The following is a 17,962-nucleotide window of genomic DNA, read 5'->3' on the forward strand; positions in this document are numbered from 1 at the left end:
TTGTGACCTTATTAAAATAGTCCTTTTTGAAACTTGTACTGATGAATGTAAGTTAATTTGCAAATTAACAAAAATAACCACAATAAGTAAAATAAAAGCCAAAAGGACTGGAAGGTAGAGCCAGAACACAATCCACACGAACTCCGACAAACAGATGTAACAAGTTTATTGGTGCATGGGGGTTCAGAGGTTAGTTTATTTTTTTGCATTTTGGCAAAGCCTTTGCAGACACAGGGGGAGGATTTTTTGAAAAAGCTTATGCAATTGGAGACAAAATTTATTACTAACTTTAATACACTTCACCCTAAGGGTTTGAACCAGGAATTAAATGTTAATATGTCTTAATCCTTTGGTTTATATAAGTTATATAGTGTTTCCATTTGACGGGATTCTTTGTTGTTCTTTATTATTGTTATGCTCACTTAAACTGTTTTTAAGGGAGTCAGTTAAATAATTGCATAATTATTGTATTAGCACATGATTAAGTAATTTGGAGGCTCTATAAAAAGTGGATGCATTGGTGTGGATTTTCATTCCCGCTGAAGGCTCGTTAGCCGAGGTACCAGGAAGCACAAATTAACTTGTTACATCTGTTTGTTGGAGTTTGTGTGGATTGTGTTCTGGCTCTACCTTCCAGTCCTTTTGGTTTTTATTTTATTTAAGTTAATTTGCATTTAGTCATGTATTACTTCGTTGTATTACAAATATGCACATTTCAGTTTGTATTTCTTAACAGAGGGAAGAAATGGCAGTGTGAAATAATCCATAAAATAAATTACCATAATGCAAACAAATACGGCTATAGCACTGTTTCCACTTAAAACTGCTTTGCTATAGAATTACATAAGAAAATGAGTTCAAAACTTTAGTTTTATCAACTCAATTCACATCAAAAAGAGCGGCATTTTCATATTGTAACTAAATTTACAAAATTGTCTTGTGCAAAACAGTTATGTGGTCCCTTGCCCTGTTAAAACATAACCTCATTTTTAAAGTAAAGCACCGTGATAAAACACCATGACAGATCATAAAAAGTCAAGTAATACATATGCAGCTATAATTTGTAGACTGCCTGGATATGTTTTCCTAGCAATGAAGATAGTGGCCCATACACAGAGCAGCCATTTTTATAAAGGTGTTCATTATTGCTAATTTCTGTCTAATTTTCTCATATTGACACAGTATGATGTAGTCTGAAGTCAGTTACTTGGTCAACTAAACAAATGCCCAAGGTTGCCTCTGGCAGACTTGGTATTGCTGTGGACTTGCTCTGCCCATTGTGTGTGTTTCTGCCTGACTTAAAATTATCTGCATACCCACAAAAGAAAGATGTCTACACTAGTAAGATTATACAGAGACAACAATCTTTTAATCTATCAAGTCTAAAAATCACGAATGTTCACAAATTCCGAAGTGCAATCAGTGAAATAAACAGATACTTTTTCAGTGCTATTCTATTTAGTAATCAAGCTAATAAAAATTGTTCTACATAAACTCAAGAAAAATCCCATTACAATGCAAAAAAGAAACAATTTCACTTTTTTTAAAGAATAGAAAGCACTGCACATATCTTTATAGCTCATCACCAAATGTACCATTTAAACTAGGAAGTTCACATTCTTGCTTAAAATTGCAGCTATGTAGGATGTCATAATAATATTTTCTTAAATCTGGATACAGTGTGTACATGTCTCCAGAGTGATGAAATGGCAACACCTTTTCATTTAGCAACATCTGAACTTTGTATGTCCGTTCTTGTTGATCATCACATCGATAAAGCACGAATACCACGTTTGAAGCATATGGTACAATTTGACCACTGCGAAATTTACGATTTTTCTGTTCTGCAAAGTTATCAGCCCTTAGAGGTTTCTCATCTTGAAAAAATCCCATAAGAGACAGCAATGGTTGCAAAGTTTCTGCATGGCCAAACTGTAAAACCACAGCAGGGGAGGCTGACTGTGACCTACAATAAAATAAATTAACACATTGAAACAATAAAGTTAATATTTAAAATTAATTTCAACAAAGCACTGCTAAAGTCAAGCTAAATAAAACTTTGTTTAAGGAAGGAACTGTATGAAAATGACAGTATTGACCAACTCCTGCAAACTGCTCAAGCATGTGACCAGTTAAGAATATATCAGCATACTGCTTCATCTGAAATATCACTACAATTTGTTTAACTATTTAATAATTTTTTTTCTGGTAAACAAGCTGGCCTTTATGGAGCCTTTTCGGCTGTGTTTCAGGCCAACAAAGCACTGTATATTTAAGCAAGCTGATGAAAAGCATACCTCCACAAATGTACCGAAGTTACATGAACTAATATGAACAATCCCATATACCAACTTGAAGCAAATCACAAATTTCATTTCTGTCAAAAACAAATTCAATTGCCTAACATATGTTTTGCAGAACATACCTTTTCTAGTGTTTTATAAAAACAATTCCAACAACTACTACTTAAATATAATGATTTAAATAAAACATGTTAAAAACATGGTGTTTTAAAACTAGTTTTCATTAAGTGAACAAACTTCCTTTTTAAGACTGGAAGAATAACAAAAAAGAGCTATTAAGACCTGAAGAACCATATGCTATTGTATATTTTGCACATTGATTCTACAAAGAACAGTCCATTGCACATGTCCCCTCTTAAACCATTAGCAGCTAGCACAAAGATAGCCACAAATTTACAATAATGTTTATAAGCAAACTTCATAATATGTTAAGAAAATGCAATAATGCTACTTGTTTTTGGAAATAAGATGTTCCAAAATTCTCCTCTAAAATGCTCATTCTGTCTTGTGTACATAATAATAGGTGCTGCAGCAGGAGGGTGCTAAATACACCAAATTAGTGATGTGGTAAGTGCAGAAACATTTGAAATAAAACCTTTGTCCTATGTTCAGATGGCTAAACTTAGATCCTTTATAAATTATACACTGACATATAAGTACCTGTCAGATTGTGCCATATTACATGCATATTAGTCAATTTTTTATGATTGTTCTCCTTGTATACACAACCCTTGATTTTGAACCCACTATCTCTATGACCTTCTCATGTAAAGTGAGTACAGACCAATACTTTTGGAGAATCGCTACCATTTTACCAACATCAGGATAATATCTCGTGATGAAAGAAATATCGTATTTTATTTCTCTTACTAACCGCTGTCTGCATGGAGTAAGATATTTGGACCTTCTCCCTTAGTCCCCTGTCATGAAACCTTTTTAACTGTTCTCCTGCATGAGCATAGAATTTACTGTATGTTAATGTATTTCACCTAACTCTTAGAAACAGCCCATGAGGAATACTTTGTTTGACATGACTTGAATAAGAACTATGACAATGCAGAAGTCTTTTGCTTACCAAAAGCTTCCCCAAAGTAAATATAAAGTACTCCTTTAAAATGCACACTTACATCCAAGTATGTTACATTAAATTAACCTTCACTTTTTTGACGAGTAAAACTGTAATCATTACTATTCAGAGGCGCCTCGTGCTATTGGACTGCAGGACTGCAGCCCTCCCAGCTGTGCAGTCCCCCAGCTGTAAAAAAGTAAAATAAAACAAAAAAGAAAATAAAATAAAAGAGAAAAATAAAAATAAAAGAGAAAATAAAAAACGCGAGTCCCAGAACATCACGCATGCGGGGCATTCGGACTGCTGGTGAACCAGTCTGGAGCATGTGCACAGAATCCAGACGGTCTCCAACAGAAGTCTGGAGTATGAAGACAGCATTCAACTCTAAATTTTCCCAGCAGTCTATGCAGTTACAACTGCATAGACTGGAAGGGGATCAGACTGCAACGTCCGCAGGCAGGAAGGACTAGATGCTCTCGTGGGAACAGATGTACAACAGAACGGGAATTACTTGGTGGAGTTAGCGTGGGCAGGAAGGGATTTACAACAGAACGGGAATTACTCGGAAAGGACTTTGCCTTACAGCAGCTTTGGCTCAGGTAGTGTGTGTGTGTGTGTGTGTGTGTGTGTGTGTGTGTGTGTGTGTGTGTGTGTGTGTGTATAAAATGCCCCAGTTGCGACATGGTGGTCGGTAGAGAATAAGGCTTGAACCCTGTACCTTGGGGCCAAGTGGCAAAAGCCTGAATTCTCTACCCACCACCATTTATAATCATTTGCAGATTTTTGCCTCATATTTGTTCTGTTCCTCATAAAATCTGTGGTTTCTGTATTTTTGTTTCTTAGCACAGTCAGTAGTGCAGTGGTAGCACTGTTGCCTGACAGCTACAGGTTGTCTGGTTTGATTCTTGGCTGGGGTGCCTTCTGTGTGGACTCTGCACATCCTCCCTGTGTTTGTGTGGGTTTGCTCTGGTGTTCTCCTATCTTACAAAGACATGTGTCTGGAGTGTTTCTGCTGAAAATTGGCTTTTGTTCCAAGTCAGACTTTCCTGGTTAACAAATGTTAAATAAATAAAAATGACAAGCATTTGAATTTCAGACTTCATATTCTTCAGAAAGTACATGGTAACACAAAACCTATTATTATAGCATTTTTAAGTTTATAAGATGGATATTTGAAATTTGTCCCTATTTTTGGGACTGTATTCCCACATTATTGGCTTCGTCCAGGTTTTATGTGCCAAGGTTGAGAGCTACGGTGAGAAGTGACTTCACTAAATATGTTTGGGGTCTGTATTCCCCCATTACTGGCTTTGTTGAGGTGTTTTGTGCTAAGATGTTGACAGCTATGGTGAAAATTGAATTCACTAAATGGTAGGCATTTAAGTTTCAGTCTTCCTCTCTTTCATAAAACGGATGATTTGGCAAAGTGGTATGTTGCTCTGACTATTTTGCACAGGGTCCTGGGTTCAATACTTGGCAGTGACACAGCATTTTATTCTAGTAACTTTCCAACATTATATAAGCAATGTTTAAAATGTGTCCCTGTTTTTTGGTCTTTTGCCCCCCCCCCAAAATGTTGGCTTTTTCCATATTTTTTGTGCTGCAAAGTTCAGAGATACAGCTGAGTGTCAAATAGAACTTACAAGAAGCTGTGAGCTGCAGGAGAACAAAAGTTTAGTGCTGCTTATGCTGAGTCTGCTTGCATTGTTAATAGCATAACAGGTAGTGTACTTGCTTTTGATGCAGAAGGCTGTGGGTTCTACTCCCACAGTAGGTAGATGCATTGCTGATACTGTACTGTATTGTAAAGGGGGTGGATGCTGCAGTCCTTTTTGGTGAAGATGCCTAGTAACTATATGAACCTGTTATCGGTTTGCCATCCATTCCCTATTGCAATATTACTAGCTTATCGTTTTTTTAATGCAACATAGGCATTAAAAAATTAATTCCTCAAGGGCAACAGTCACTTTATTTGTAGATGAAACAATGAAATATAAAGTTGTTTGCTAGCAGCAACCACTTCATTAGTTACAGATTTCTTTAATGTGGAATTATTTAGATGACTTTTACTTCTTCAGAGATTGTGCATATTTACTGATACTGGTGGGCTGTAGAAGTTTGAGTAGACTTTTATGATAGAAATGTTCTGAATTGGACAGTTTTGTCATTATTGGTGCATGCATTTTGCTTCATTGTTTACTGGAAAAATGTTCAAAACAATAAATTTAAAATGCCCTCTAACAACTGTACTATATTGTACAAGGAATATAATTTGATACAGTCAGGAAGGTGTATCAAAGAGCACATGTATGTCATGTGCAAGGGGCCTATGATTTGAAAACAGCCCAAAGTTAATCTTTATCTGCCACTGGCAAAATGTATTTTCTTTGAATGTGGGTTTCAATGCTGTTTCAATGAATGTGAGTTTTAAGGGCAGATGAGTTTTAATGCTAATGAGTCTGTTTTCATTGTGAGATTTCATCGCTTTGTTTAGCAGATGTTTTAGTGTTTGTGCTGTAAAATGCAAACTAAAACTTTCAAATGAAGTCCAAATCATTGTAGAAGTAACGCAGTATGCACATTAGTGTTTATGGTAAATGGGGTGAAATAGCCAAGTAATGGTTCATTGGAATGGCTGCAGGGAGGAGTCTCCATTCGACCATGACTTTGTGAGGGGGAAGGGCGGCAAACTCAAAGACAGCCCCTACTGAACTATACCTCTCAACTGTCCAGATTTTCACAGAATGAATAGATTTTTGCTTCTTATTTTTGGGTTGTTCCTCATAAAATGTGTGGTTTTCTGGCAAATAATTTAGAAATTAAGTCACTAAATAATGACAGACACAGAGTTTCAGACTTCATAACCTTCAGAAAAATGCATGCTAAAGCTAGACCTGCTATTCTATCAACTGCCTCAGTTTATACAACAATTTTTAGTACTGTTTATATGTTCCCCCAGTATATTTGGCCGTACTTGCAAATAAATTGCTTTATAGAATTAGGCACATCCAAACCTCTCAACTGTCCCCATTTTGGCTCAAAATGTTGCTCTTCCCCTAATAATCCCGCCGCAAAATGGCAATTTTGTAAGAAAACGTGGAGGGTTTACAATTAAGAAATAACTGTAATAATCAGAGTTATAGATTACTTTTATTTCAGAAATGCATGTAGATTGTTTTATTTTGTCAGCTGCTCAAGTTAGCAGTACTAATATTAAAAAGGTGTCCCTTCTTTGACAGGTTCCCAGCTAGATTGTGTGGCTATTTTATATTTTTGCATCATATTTTTGGTCCATTTTTCATAAAATTGTGTTTTTTTGGCAAATTAGTGGCAAATCATTAAAGACTAAAATTATAAAATAATGACAGACATTTAATTTTCAGATTTCTTACCCTTCAGAAAATTCATACTAATGCAAGACCTACTATTCTATTATCTTTCTAAGTTTATAAGAGCAATATTTAAAAAGTGTCCTTATTTTTGGGCCTTTTTCCCACGTCTATGTATGGCTTTGTCCAGATTTCTTGCTCTGCGGTTGAGAGTTATGACAAATGTGTCAGGGCCATTGCAGTCAACCAGAGACATTTCAAATTGTGACATACTTGTTGCACCCCACTCCCCTATGTAGTGAGTCTGGATGTGTCCAAGCAAGGCAAGGAGCAGTTATGCAGTGTAAATTTGCAGTGTACTACTTTTATTCTGTCCTTGATTTTGCATAATGTTCTGGTTTCTGTCATATTATACTGTTGATGTATGCTCATTATTACTCAGAAAGTGCCTGTTGCTCTGTATTTAAGTAGCAATGCTTTAATGACCATCAGGTAAGCTTGTCTGGGATTGTAAGACGCAAGTAAGCTTTAATAAGCATACTGTTAGAATTGCCAACACTGAAAGCCTTTCTGTTGCCATGCAGAGAATACTTACATAACTAGATAATGTATAAGCCTTGGGTATTGAAATGCATATGACAGTATTTGTAATAAAGTACAGGATTACATTATTTTAAGAAGCTCATTACATTTGTTGGAGACTTGCAGTCATCTTTGCAGGCTTTACCTGTAAACCAAACAGAATGGCAGTCTATCATGTGTGGTCTATTACCTGTAAAATAATCCTTTAAGCAATGTATCTTGAGCTTGTTTCTTGTTTGCTTTTCATTTTTTACTTTGATCATGTTTTTCCCATGAAACAAGTAGATAGTTGTCAGGCAGCAGGTCTTTTTTGGATAAGAAACATTTTTACAAGTGGGGGTATCACAGAGATTGCTACTTTCAGCATGTTACTTGGTACTTTAATAAAGCTGAATATAAATTATAATTAGAATTGCAGTGCAAGGAGAAGTGGTTTGGGTTGAGTGCTGCTTGTTTTTCTTATACTTGATTTTGACTGGCATTCCAGTAATGTATTTAAAAAGTAATTTATTTTTTCATGCCTCACAACCTTTTTGTTTCCATCTAGATATTAAGTAAGCTGTCATGCAGTAAATGCATTGAAATATTTTTTTCTTCTACACTTCATTTTGTCTTGATTGGACTCTCATAATGACGGTTTGGCACCCAGGGCAGCGTGTGGTTTTGAGCATAGCTCCTCCCCTTTCTAGTTGGCTGCACCCCTTCCCATTGGCCCCACCCATTCAGCTGTCTCCTGTAGCCCCCACTTTGATCTGAAGTTACCAGCCACCACTGTTACTATTAATGTATCTCAAATTCATATTGTACCTTATCTGAATGCCAGATGAAAAAGATTTTGACAATAAACCAATCATATTTGACTGCTGTATTGCAATATTCATATCTGAAGTGCTGATACTTTTCTCAATAAAAAACAAATTACCATACACTGGTGTAATTTTCTACTGCTCCTGTGGCAGTCATCATCAGACTTTTAAGATGAGCAGAATACTGACCATTAGAGATAATTAAACCTTGTTTCAAGACTATTTCAATCAATATCAAACCTGTTTCCATTCTATGATTGTTCCAGGCAATCATATTAATTAATCAGCATTCTATCGTGTTGAAACCTTTCTTATTGTGAATATTCATAAATACAGAATTATCAGCAGTCATCAAGATGTCACCTTTATATTTAATTTTACGACCCTATCCAAAAAAACAAAAAAAACACTTGTATCCTTTATAAGTGTTTTGACGTGGATAAGTAATGGCTTTAATAACTGAAATCATACATGCAACAGAATAAGCAACCTGATCTTCAGCATAAAGCAGGATAACAAAACAAATATAGCAGTTAACAAATTGCTGAGAGGTTAAAAGCTTGCAAGGTTGATGCAATAGAATATACTGTTAATGACTAAAGAATTTTGTAGTAGAAGTAACTAAAGAAATACACTTTCCAAACAAGCAATTATGTGGGTACTATCAGAATCCTACTTTCAAGGTGTCTACAGTAGGATAATTAATGATATGATGAAAAAGAATGATAGGAATAAAATAGAACAAACCTTGGTTTTATCAGGCTACATACCTGCCCTACCTGCATGGGTGTCTACATGTGAGAAAATTGAAATGAATCAGACATGGAGGAGAGGTGAAGGTATAGATACAAATAATAGACTTCCCATGGGTTTATCTTGATGAAAAATCACTAAGGTCAGCACAAATGATGGACAGATAAGACAATGGGTAGGCGTGGCAATCTGGAGTTAACAGTGTTGTTAGGGACAGAATAATTACATATAATGAAATGTGTATGAGTACAAAAAAGCATTTACATACTATCAATTAGCAATTAGATGAAATGTTAAGCAAACTGTGTTACAGGATATGAGAGATGGAGGCAGTACAGATAGGAGAACAGATATGAGGAAAGCATCAATGGGTTAAGATCAGGTTAAAGCTGACATGTGTTACAGTCATAAATCAATACACAGCATGGCTGTAAGTGGCAGTGGTTCAACAGATAGTACATTTGCCTGTGACACTGGCAAGATGAGATGCCCCTGGGCTCTAACACCACAAAGTACTCCAGTACCGATAACTTGATGCAGCACAAAGGGGGATGCTGCATTCCTTAGGTTTCATCCTTTAGATGATACATTAAACCAAGGTCCTATATTCCTTAGCTGGTTGTAAATCAAATAGATATTAAAGAGCCAATGGCACTTATTATTTAAGGGCATACAAGTTTTTAGATGCCCTGGCTATATTTTTAGGTTCATAGGCAAGTACTAAGTTAGCTACCCTTGCAGGCCATTTTAAGCCTAGCCAGTTTTTGCTACTTGAATTAACCTAACCCATTTGGTGTTAGATTGGCCTTACCCATCCCATGGTCAATAATTATACATTACTCCTAGTGAGAATAACTGAGATCATACCACAGATAATTTGAGAGGAGCCAGGCATGGGATTAAAGCATTTAGGAGCAGGGGGCAGTCCTGGGGTAAATGTTCCGTTTCCCATTTACAGGTCCAAGTTGAGCTTAAATATGGCAAGGACGAGCTTTGTTTTATGTGGATGGGGATTTTCCCATATGTACCAGCTCACCCTCTGAAACAAGACCATATGCCTAGTGGTGTCTGCTTGGTCAGAAAAGTGCCCATCTCTTTGGTTTTAATCTGATTTGAGTTTCTTAGAGAAAGACAATGAGTATGCAGAAGAGAATGCAAGGAGAAACTTGTTTATAGTGCAAAAAAATTGTAGGTGTTTTCTGGAGTGGAAGCAGAATAAAAGTTGGAAGTTACTTGTAGTAAAGGAGAATTTGTACTCTGGGGAAGAACAGGAACAGAACTCCATCTGAACTAAACTGAAAATCAGTGTGCAAGATAATGTTTTGCTTTCAAGTATATAACAATCCAGTTAGATTTAATCAGAGTGATTCAGCAATACTGCAACCGTGTCACTCCAGAAAAAGTTTAAGGATTCAGTTGTTGTTTTGTGTGTTGGGGCTGGAGGCTAGTATGTGTAAAGACAGTCAGTGCTTAAGTCAGGACATAGCTATCCCTTTAGCAAAGCAGGTTCTTTTGACAAGTAGCCCGCTTATCGTGCAACATACATCAACCTGCATGTTTATTTTGCTATGGAGAAGGTTAACATGAAAAGCAGAGGAAAAGGTAAGGGTAATCTTGTCTGGCAGTTTAGTACAAGCTGCTAATCAGCTACATTCTGTAACCCTGGGTTTGATTTCTCCACTTTCCATTTACCTATTGCACTAGTCTCAGCAAGTCACTTAACTAGACAGTGTTCCTGGGGCTCCACTAAAAAGATGGCTTAAACCTGCTAACAAAATAAACAATAATCTAAATTATCTGACGGTAGGATTTATGGGAATTCACAGATTCCGAAAAGGTGCCATTATCTTGTGGATAAAGTAGTCTGCAGAAATACCATACAGCATGCTACTTGCTTTGTCCAAGTTGATCAGTATCTGCTTTGAGATAACCCACCCATGAATCAACATATGGTCTTTTCTGATGGACTGAGTCAGTCAAGCCTAGTGATAACTGGATCTGAGTAAAAAAATAAATGGTAGCTTACTGACCAGAGCAGATGGTAGACAATTAATAAAAAGGGATAGATTCCTTTGGCACACCAGAGGTGACTCATGCCTTGCTGGGCAATATACTTGGGTTTCTAACAGTTATGTATCTGACAGTAATACAGCCTTCTGAGAGGTTTCTCTGAATGTGCAACTTTCTGTGTGCTTTTTTTTCTTCCAACAGAAGGGTAATATTGACATGTTCATTGAATAAAAGTTGGTTTTGAGTTGTACAAAATGTGCACTTAATTTTTCCTGAAATCCACCTTTCACTAGTTAGTTGTAACAGAGGATGTATCTCTAACGTCAAGCTGCTGAGAGAGAAGGACACTGTAAGATTTTAGATATTCTCTGAGTTGTTGAGAAATAATCGTTTAAGTAAATATGGAAGTGGAGATTGAAAGGGGACAGTACTTTAGTGCATTAGGTGGGTCATATTTAGGAATCCTCTGGTAATCACAGCAGCATCTCTAAAGAATATTAACTGACACAGACAAGTAAATATTTGTGTGTGTTGTGTTTATGCACTAACAAAATTGTATAAATAAAAAGAAAAGTGACATGCCTGGAGCATCTTTACTTAAGGACCCAAGCATGTCAATTCCTTGTGCCAGGTTCCAAGCACAGAATTTCTTCCATTTTTCTGCATAAGATTTCCTGGTGCTGGGGCCCCTGGCCTCCAAAATAACATCCATAACCGCTTTAGATAGAGGTGTATTCTGAATGGTTACACTATCCGCCATGCAGCTAGATTTAGGGTTCTGAGTTGGCTGTGCAGGATCTGATTGTTTTGTTGGGTCAGTAAATGATGAATTTGAGGCAATGTCCAGGCTGGGCCTTGAGACAAGCTCCTTAGGATTGGGTACCAGTGTTGGTGTGGCCAATCCGGGGCAATCAAAATCATTTGTGGCTTCTCTTGTCTGACCTTTAGGAGTACCTTGGGGAGGAGAGGCAGTGGTGGACAGGCATATACTGTAAGGTTGTTCCAGCTGAATGACAAAGCATCCACTTTCCATGCTTGTTTGTGATCAGTCCTTGTGCAGAATCTCTGAAGTTGGCAGTTGTGAGGGGAGGCAAAAAGACCTATGTCTGGGCATCCCCATTTCCTTGTTATCATGCTGAAGATTTGTGGATATAGTTTCCAATCATGAGAGTCCATGAGGTTTCTGCTTAGTTCGTCTGCCAGAGCATTTGTTTTTCCTGGCAGGAATTGTACTTGCAGGTATACTTGGTAGGTCAATGCTGAGTTCCACAAAATCATGGCTTGTCTGCAGAGGGGGTAGGAATGTGTGCCCCCCTGCTTGTTTATGTACCACATGACTGTGGTGTTGTCTGTCTTTATCAGCACCTGTCCTGGATGAAGTAGGTCCTTGAAGGCTGTCAGGACCTTTTGTATAGCTAGCATCTCTTTTTGATTGATGTGAAGATGCCTTTGGCTTGGGGGCCATGTGTCCTGAATACATTTTCCTGCCATGTGGGCCCCCCAGGCATAATCTGATGCATCTGTTGTTAGTGTTTGCCTGGCTGAGGGTAAAGTGAATGGCTGTCCCTTGTTGTGGTGACAGGCCTGTGCCCACCATCGAAACTCCTGTTGCAGGCAGGGAATGAGTGAAATTAATGATTCCAGGCTGTGGCAATGCTGAGTCCAAACATTTTTTAGATACCATTGTAGTTTCCTCATATGCAGTCTTGCATATGGAATTAGCAGAATGCAGGAGGCCTTGTAGCCCAGAGCCTGCAGAATTTTTCTTGCAGATAACTGGGTCTTTGTTGCCATGCTTTCAAAGTAAGAAGTCAGTTGCCTTTGTTTGTCTGGCATGAGATAAGCCATCTGGGTAGTTGTATTTAAGCTTTCATCGAGGAATATTATCTCTTGAGAGGGTACTAGTTTTGATTTATTTTCGTTTACTGTGTACCCTAGGCAAATTTGTAATCTTTTTACAAATGCCAGATGCTTTAGTAGAATGTCTTTGGTCTCTGCTTGAATAAGGCAGTCGTCCAAGTAGGGATATATTTGAATTCCTCTTTATCTGCAAAATGCAATTACTGGTGCCAAGCATTTTGTGAAGACCCTGGGTGCAGTAGATAAGCCAAAGGCAGTGCAGAGAATTGGTAGTGCATTGAGCCAGCTATGAGTCTGAGGTATCTTCTGCAAGACTGTCTCATTGGGACATGTAGGTATGCCTCTTTGAGGTCCAAAGTTACAAGCTAAGCCTTCTTGCCCAGCATGGGCAGACGCTGCTGCAGAGTCAACATTTTGAATTTCAGAACATCCAGAAAAGTATTTAGAATAGACAGGTCCAGAATAGGTCTCCATGCTTTGTCCTTTCTTGGTACTGGGAAAAGTCTTGAGTAAAATCCTTGTCCCTGCTCTTGTTGAGGCACTGGCTGAATAGCCCTCATGTCCATGAGAGATGAAACTTGTTTTTGTGCCTCTGCCCATTGATTGTGTGGCAAGTTTGGCATACCTTTTGCCTTTGGAAGGGTGTGAAAGTGGAACTTGTAGCCTTGAGAGACTATATTTAAGACCCAATTGTCCTGGGTGATCATGTGCTAGTTTTGTGAAAAAAGTGCTAGCTTTCCCTCGAAGGGTGCTGCCAAAAGATAAATGCTTGGCATTGGCAGAGGGAAGTCATTGGGACTGTTTCCTGCAAGGTTGTGATTTGTCTTCTCCAGTTTTGGAGGTAGGAGCACCCCACTGTTTACGCCTGTATGAGCCTTGGGGCTGAGATCTGCCTCTGGGACGCCTGTATCTGCCTCTTTGTGGTCTGTCTGACACTGGAAAGGACCAATTTTTAGAAGGCCAGTTCCTGCTAAATCTGGGTGGCTGCACCTGTAAGAAATCCTTGACTGTCTGCATGGATTTTGCTTTATCCTCCATTTTTTTCAACATCTCTTCTGCTTTAGTACCAAACAAAGTATCATGCTGTAATGGAGCATCTAATAATTTTGCTTTAACATGATCATGCAGATTCTGTTCCTTTAACCAAGCATGCCTTCTAATAACAGAACCTGTAACAGCGGCCCTGCAAGAGGCCTCCAGTGAATCATAATCACATTGCAAAGTATGCTTTCCCACTTGTTCACCTGCATGCAATAAATCCTGCATTTCCTTGTTCTCTGAACATTCAGTATTTGTCAACAATTTTTGTTTAAGCAGTGACATTAAATATTACTGATATTTAAGCATATGAAACTGACAATTTAAAGCCCTTACAGCCAAGGTAGCAGAAGTGCAAACTTTTTCCCCCATCTGTCTAGAGCCCTAGAATCCCTATCAGAGGGGACAGGGTTTTTTGCAGTGGAAGCCTTAACCCCTTTGGGACCCCGAGACATAGTTTCTGGGTCAGCCGTGGGGTTATTATACAGGAATTTATGAGAATCCGGGACCCTGTAGTATCTGTCTGGCTTAGCAGGTGCAGGGGGTAAAGAGTTAGGGGACAGGCCGGACTCTGAAAATACATCATCTACAATGTCTAGAACAGGTGGAATAGCAAGGGATCTGTGCTGAGGAAGTAGCAGAAAGTCTCTGAGCCTTTTCTTAGATTCAGAATAATCTTGGCTCTCCCAGTGGAAATGCTCCCTCATGGTATGCAGGGTTTCCCCAAAAGAATAATCCTCAGAAGGAGAGGCTGAAGGAATGGATTCTTCACCATCAGAATTCTCATAGAGAAGCATGGAATAATCCTGTTCAGAAGAGGAAACAGAGGAAATAGAAACCTGATCAGAAGAATCATACTCTGTCTCTTGGCCTGGCCTCTTATCAGGAGGGGGATGGGAACCCTTGATCAAAGTAATTAGGTCTTCGGCCATTTTGAGCATCTGTTTTTTAGGCATGGAAGTCTGAGTAGGAAAATGCTGTACTTGTTTCTTTGTCTTTAGAGCTGCTTTAGTCTTTGAAGCTGAAGATGGCTTAACATATAGTTGTGTAGGTCTGAAGACACCCTCAGAAGCCGATGCCTGCTCAGCGGCTCCAGACCCATCTGAGGGAATGATTTCCGAGTGTCCAATACCTTGAGTATCCAGAGGCCCAGTCGGCTCCACGTGGGAGTCGGAAGTGGCCTGTGGCTCTGAGGTAGCGGGTGCCAGAGGCTGCGAAAGCGCCTCACTGAGAACCGGCGAACCGGCGACTGGCCTAGTGGAGGCCTCATCATCAGTTTTGGACCTCAGATGCCTATCCTTTTCCTTGTCCTTGCGTTTTTTGTAAACTCCGGTCATCGGCTGTTCCGACGGCATAATATAATTAAATCTTCAGCCAAAGTAATGAAATGCAAAATCGAACCGACGCTTAATAGTGCATTGGTTAAATCTAGCACAAAACCAACAGCTAGCAACATTGTGATCAGGGCCTAGGCAAGGAATACAGTAAGAGTGAAAATCCTTATGAGGTATTTGCTTCCCACAAGAAATACAATTGTTAACTTTTTCTGACATCGGTCTGAAGCAAGAAAAAAGTTTCCCCAATGAGGTACTTAGCTTTAATGAAGACTTCGGTTCTAAAATTTGGATTTGAAAATCTCAGGAGTCGGCCGACCAGCACTTGCGAACTGCTTTTGCTTCAGGCACCGTGCGGCAAGAAAGACTGAAGAAAATGGAGTCGGCTGCATCTTTTATACCCCTGGTGCACTGACGTCAGGGAAGAGGCGACAGCAACTGACGCCGGACCTAGACTTTGGAATTCTGGCCGACTGAGGGTAGCCTGCCAGCAGGATAACCCAAGAGTAATGACTGCAACAGTGAAACATCACAACAGTGGTACAGCTGTCTATAATGTTAAACTACAAACAACACATAAAAATGACTTTGATGCAACATATAAGGCCTTAACAAAGCAACTGTTACCACAAAATAAAAAGATCTAACTAAAAGCTGTTAGAATAAAATGAACTAGCCAGTACTCAAGATGTTTAAAAATAAATGACAATCATTCAGAACAGGCATGAAAACATAGCAAATAAACTTGACATCTTGAAAGATAGCTTTATAACAGTATAGATTCTTAGATATTCCAAAGCCATTGAGACATATGACCATTTACACCTTGCCAGTATCCTCCTTTAGGCTGGACCTTCTTTCTCCAGGATGGCCATACCAGTCAATCCCAGACTAAAGTAGTGGATACCCATCCAGTCACCTAGGTTATGTTTTAAGGAAGATAGTGAGTTGCACTGCCTAACATGCAGGGGAAGTTTGGGAGGCACTGAGTTATAAACCTGTCCCTCCACTATGTTTTTTTTTTTTTTTTTTTTACCTGTTAGTGAAGATTTAGGTCCCTGGCTCTAGTATTGTTGTAGTCGATAGATTTGTGGAGATCCAAGACAACCGTATCTAATAGAACAGCAAGCAATACATTGCTATTTATAGATCCAACCCAGTACAACAAGTAATCCCACCTAATGGCAAAATAATCTTCTGCACCTAAACCACTGGCTAACCTTCAAAACACTTCTCCCTACCCGGCCCCACCAAATAAAAATAAATAAAAAGCTATGCTCTTCTGTACTATGAATAGATTTTCAAAAGCTCTCTGCTCCTTCAAACATTTGAGCCAGCACAACAATCTTATTGGCACCACCATTTCATTCAGATGCCTAGGCGTCTTGCTCGACCATTGCATTAACTTTCAGGAACATATTCAAAAACCTAGATCTAAAATCAACTACCTCCTTTTCTGGGCTCAGAAAATATCTCATTTCCTTTCATCACCAGATAATCATTGGGAAAGGTGTCCTGCTCACACAACTTGATTAAGGCATACCCTTGTTTTCCATCTCCTCTAACAAAACACATACCCAACACTACCAACCTTATCTTAGAAAATATGCCACTTCATCAATAATTCCCTTTGCCTTAAAACACCGTTGTCTCACTTTATCCAAGACAAAGTAACGCCCAGTACAAGCCAGATTCAATGTTCTTCTGGGCTCCCAATTATTCATATTACTCCAACAATATGCCCCTTCTCCACTTGCAGTGTAACTAATCACTACCATCCCAACCTACAACCTCAGGAGCCAGGGTGCAGTAGGCCCTGCTCTCCAAACCCTATGTATTAAACTACATAGTTCTGAACTCTGACTCTAGTTTCTTTGCACTTTCTCCAAAACTATGGCAATCTCTTCTTTACTATCTCACTGAGCATAGATCCAAACTCAGAGTAGCTTTTTGAGTAATACAAATGAAAATACCAGAATACAGGGCATATCATTTAATCAACAATACTCTGCACTAGGTTAATTTTCTCTCCTGTCACCCTGTTTACACCTATACTCTGTTGGTAACCACTGTGCTTCTGCTTCCTGTAAATATGTACATACCTCTCTCCATTCTTACAACTTTTATCTTTCTTATTCTCTTTGTCTCTTTGAACTCTATATTTACTATTATCTCTTGCTTTCTCTTCTAAGCCACTACAATTTCCATAGCTAAGCCTGCTCCTTCATCTTTTTCCATGCTACTCCTCTGATTCCATTTTTCACTTGTAACATGTATGCCTCAATATGTTGTAAATTTTGTACATAACATCTCTTTTTTGTGACTAGCTTGTATAACCTTTGTGCTCCACTGTTGGCTGTAACTGTTACATTTTTGTTACTATTTTGCATGTAACCTGCAATTGGTGATGATGTGATCAGTGCTTTACCCGTGTAAACGAAACAAAATAAATGAAAAAAAATAGATACTTAGTAAAGGGCTAGAGCTTCCAACCTCTCGATACCTCAGGGATTCTAGGCTTGTGATCTACTTAGTTAAAAACCTTTGAAGTCTTTCTAACATGAAAATATATTTCACTATGTTTAGTGAGATACTTACTGAAGGAGCCGTTGTATTCAATAACTGGTCCAATCCATTTTGATTATAAGGGAGTGAACACCTCTTTAGACTTTGAATGTATTTATCTGGCAATTAGCTGTGATAAAATAATTTTCTGACAGCCACTGTCAAATGATAGTCAAAACAGAGAGAATTATAAACTCAGTTTTCTGGCAGGAGGGGTCTATCAAAAGTGATGATACTACACTTTTTAACATTTAATTTGAGTCCATGTTTACTACATCAAGAGTTAACTATGGATAATTCATTCTGGAGAGTT

General features: G+C 38.5%; 1 protein-coding gene across 1 annotated transcript in view; it reads right to left on the bottom strand.

The window, feature by feature from the left end:
* Window positions 1-1,347: 1,347 nt before the first annotated feature.
* Window positions 1,348-17,962, bottom strand: part of MINPP1 (multiple inositol-polyphosphate phosphatase 1) — a 1,197,381-nt gene continuing 1,180,766 nt past the window's right edge. Inside the window, exon 6 of the mRNA XM_044056308.1 lies at window positions 1,348-1,966. Coding sequence (XP_043912243.1) covers window positions 1,573-1,966 — 394 coding nt within the window. The 3' untranslated portion in view covers window positions 1,348-1,572. The remainder of the gene's footprint in view (window positions 1,967-17,962) is intronic.

The sequence above is a fragment of the Protopterus annectens genome, chromosome 14.part0 (genome assembly GCF_019279795.1).
Source record: "Protopterus annectens isolate FY-2018-M chromosome 14.part0, PAN1.0, whole genome shotgun sequence".
Taxonomy (NCBI): Eukaryota; Metazoa; Chordata; order Ceratodontiformes; family Protopteridae; genus Protopterus; species Protopterus annectens.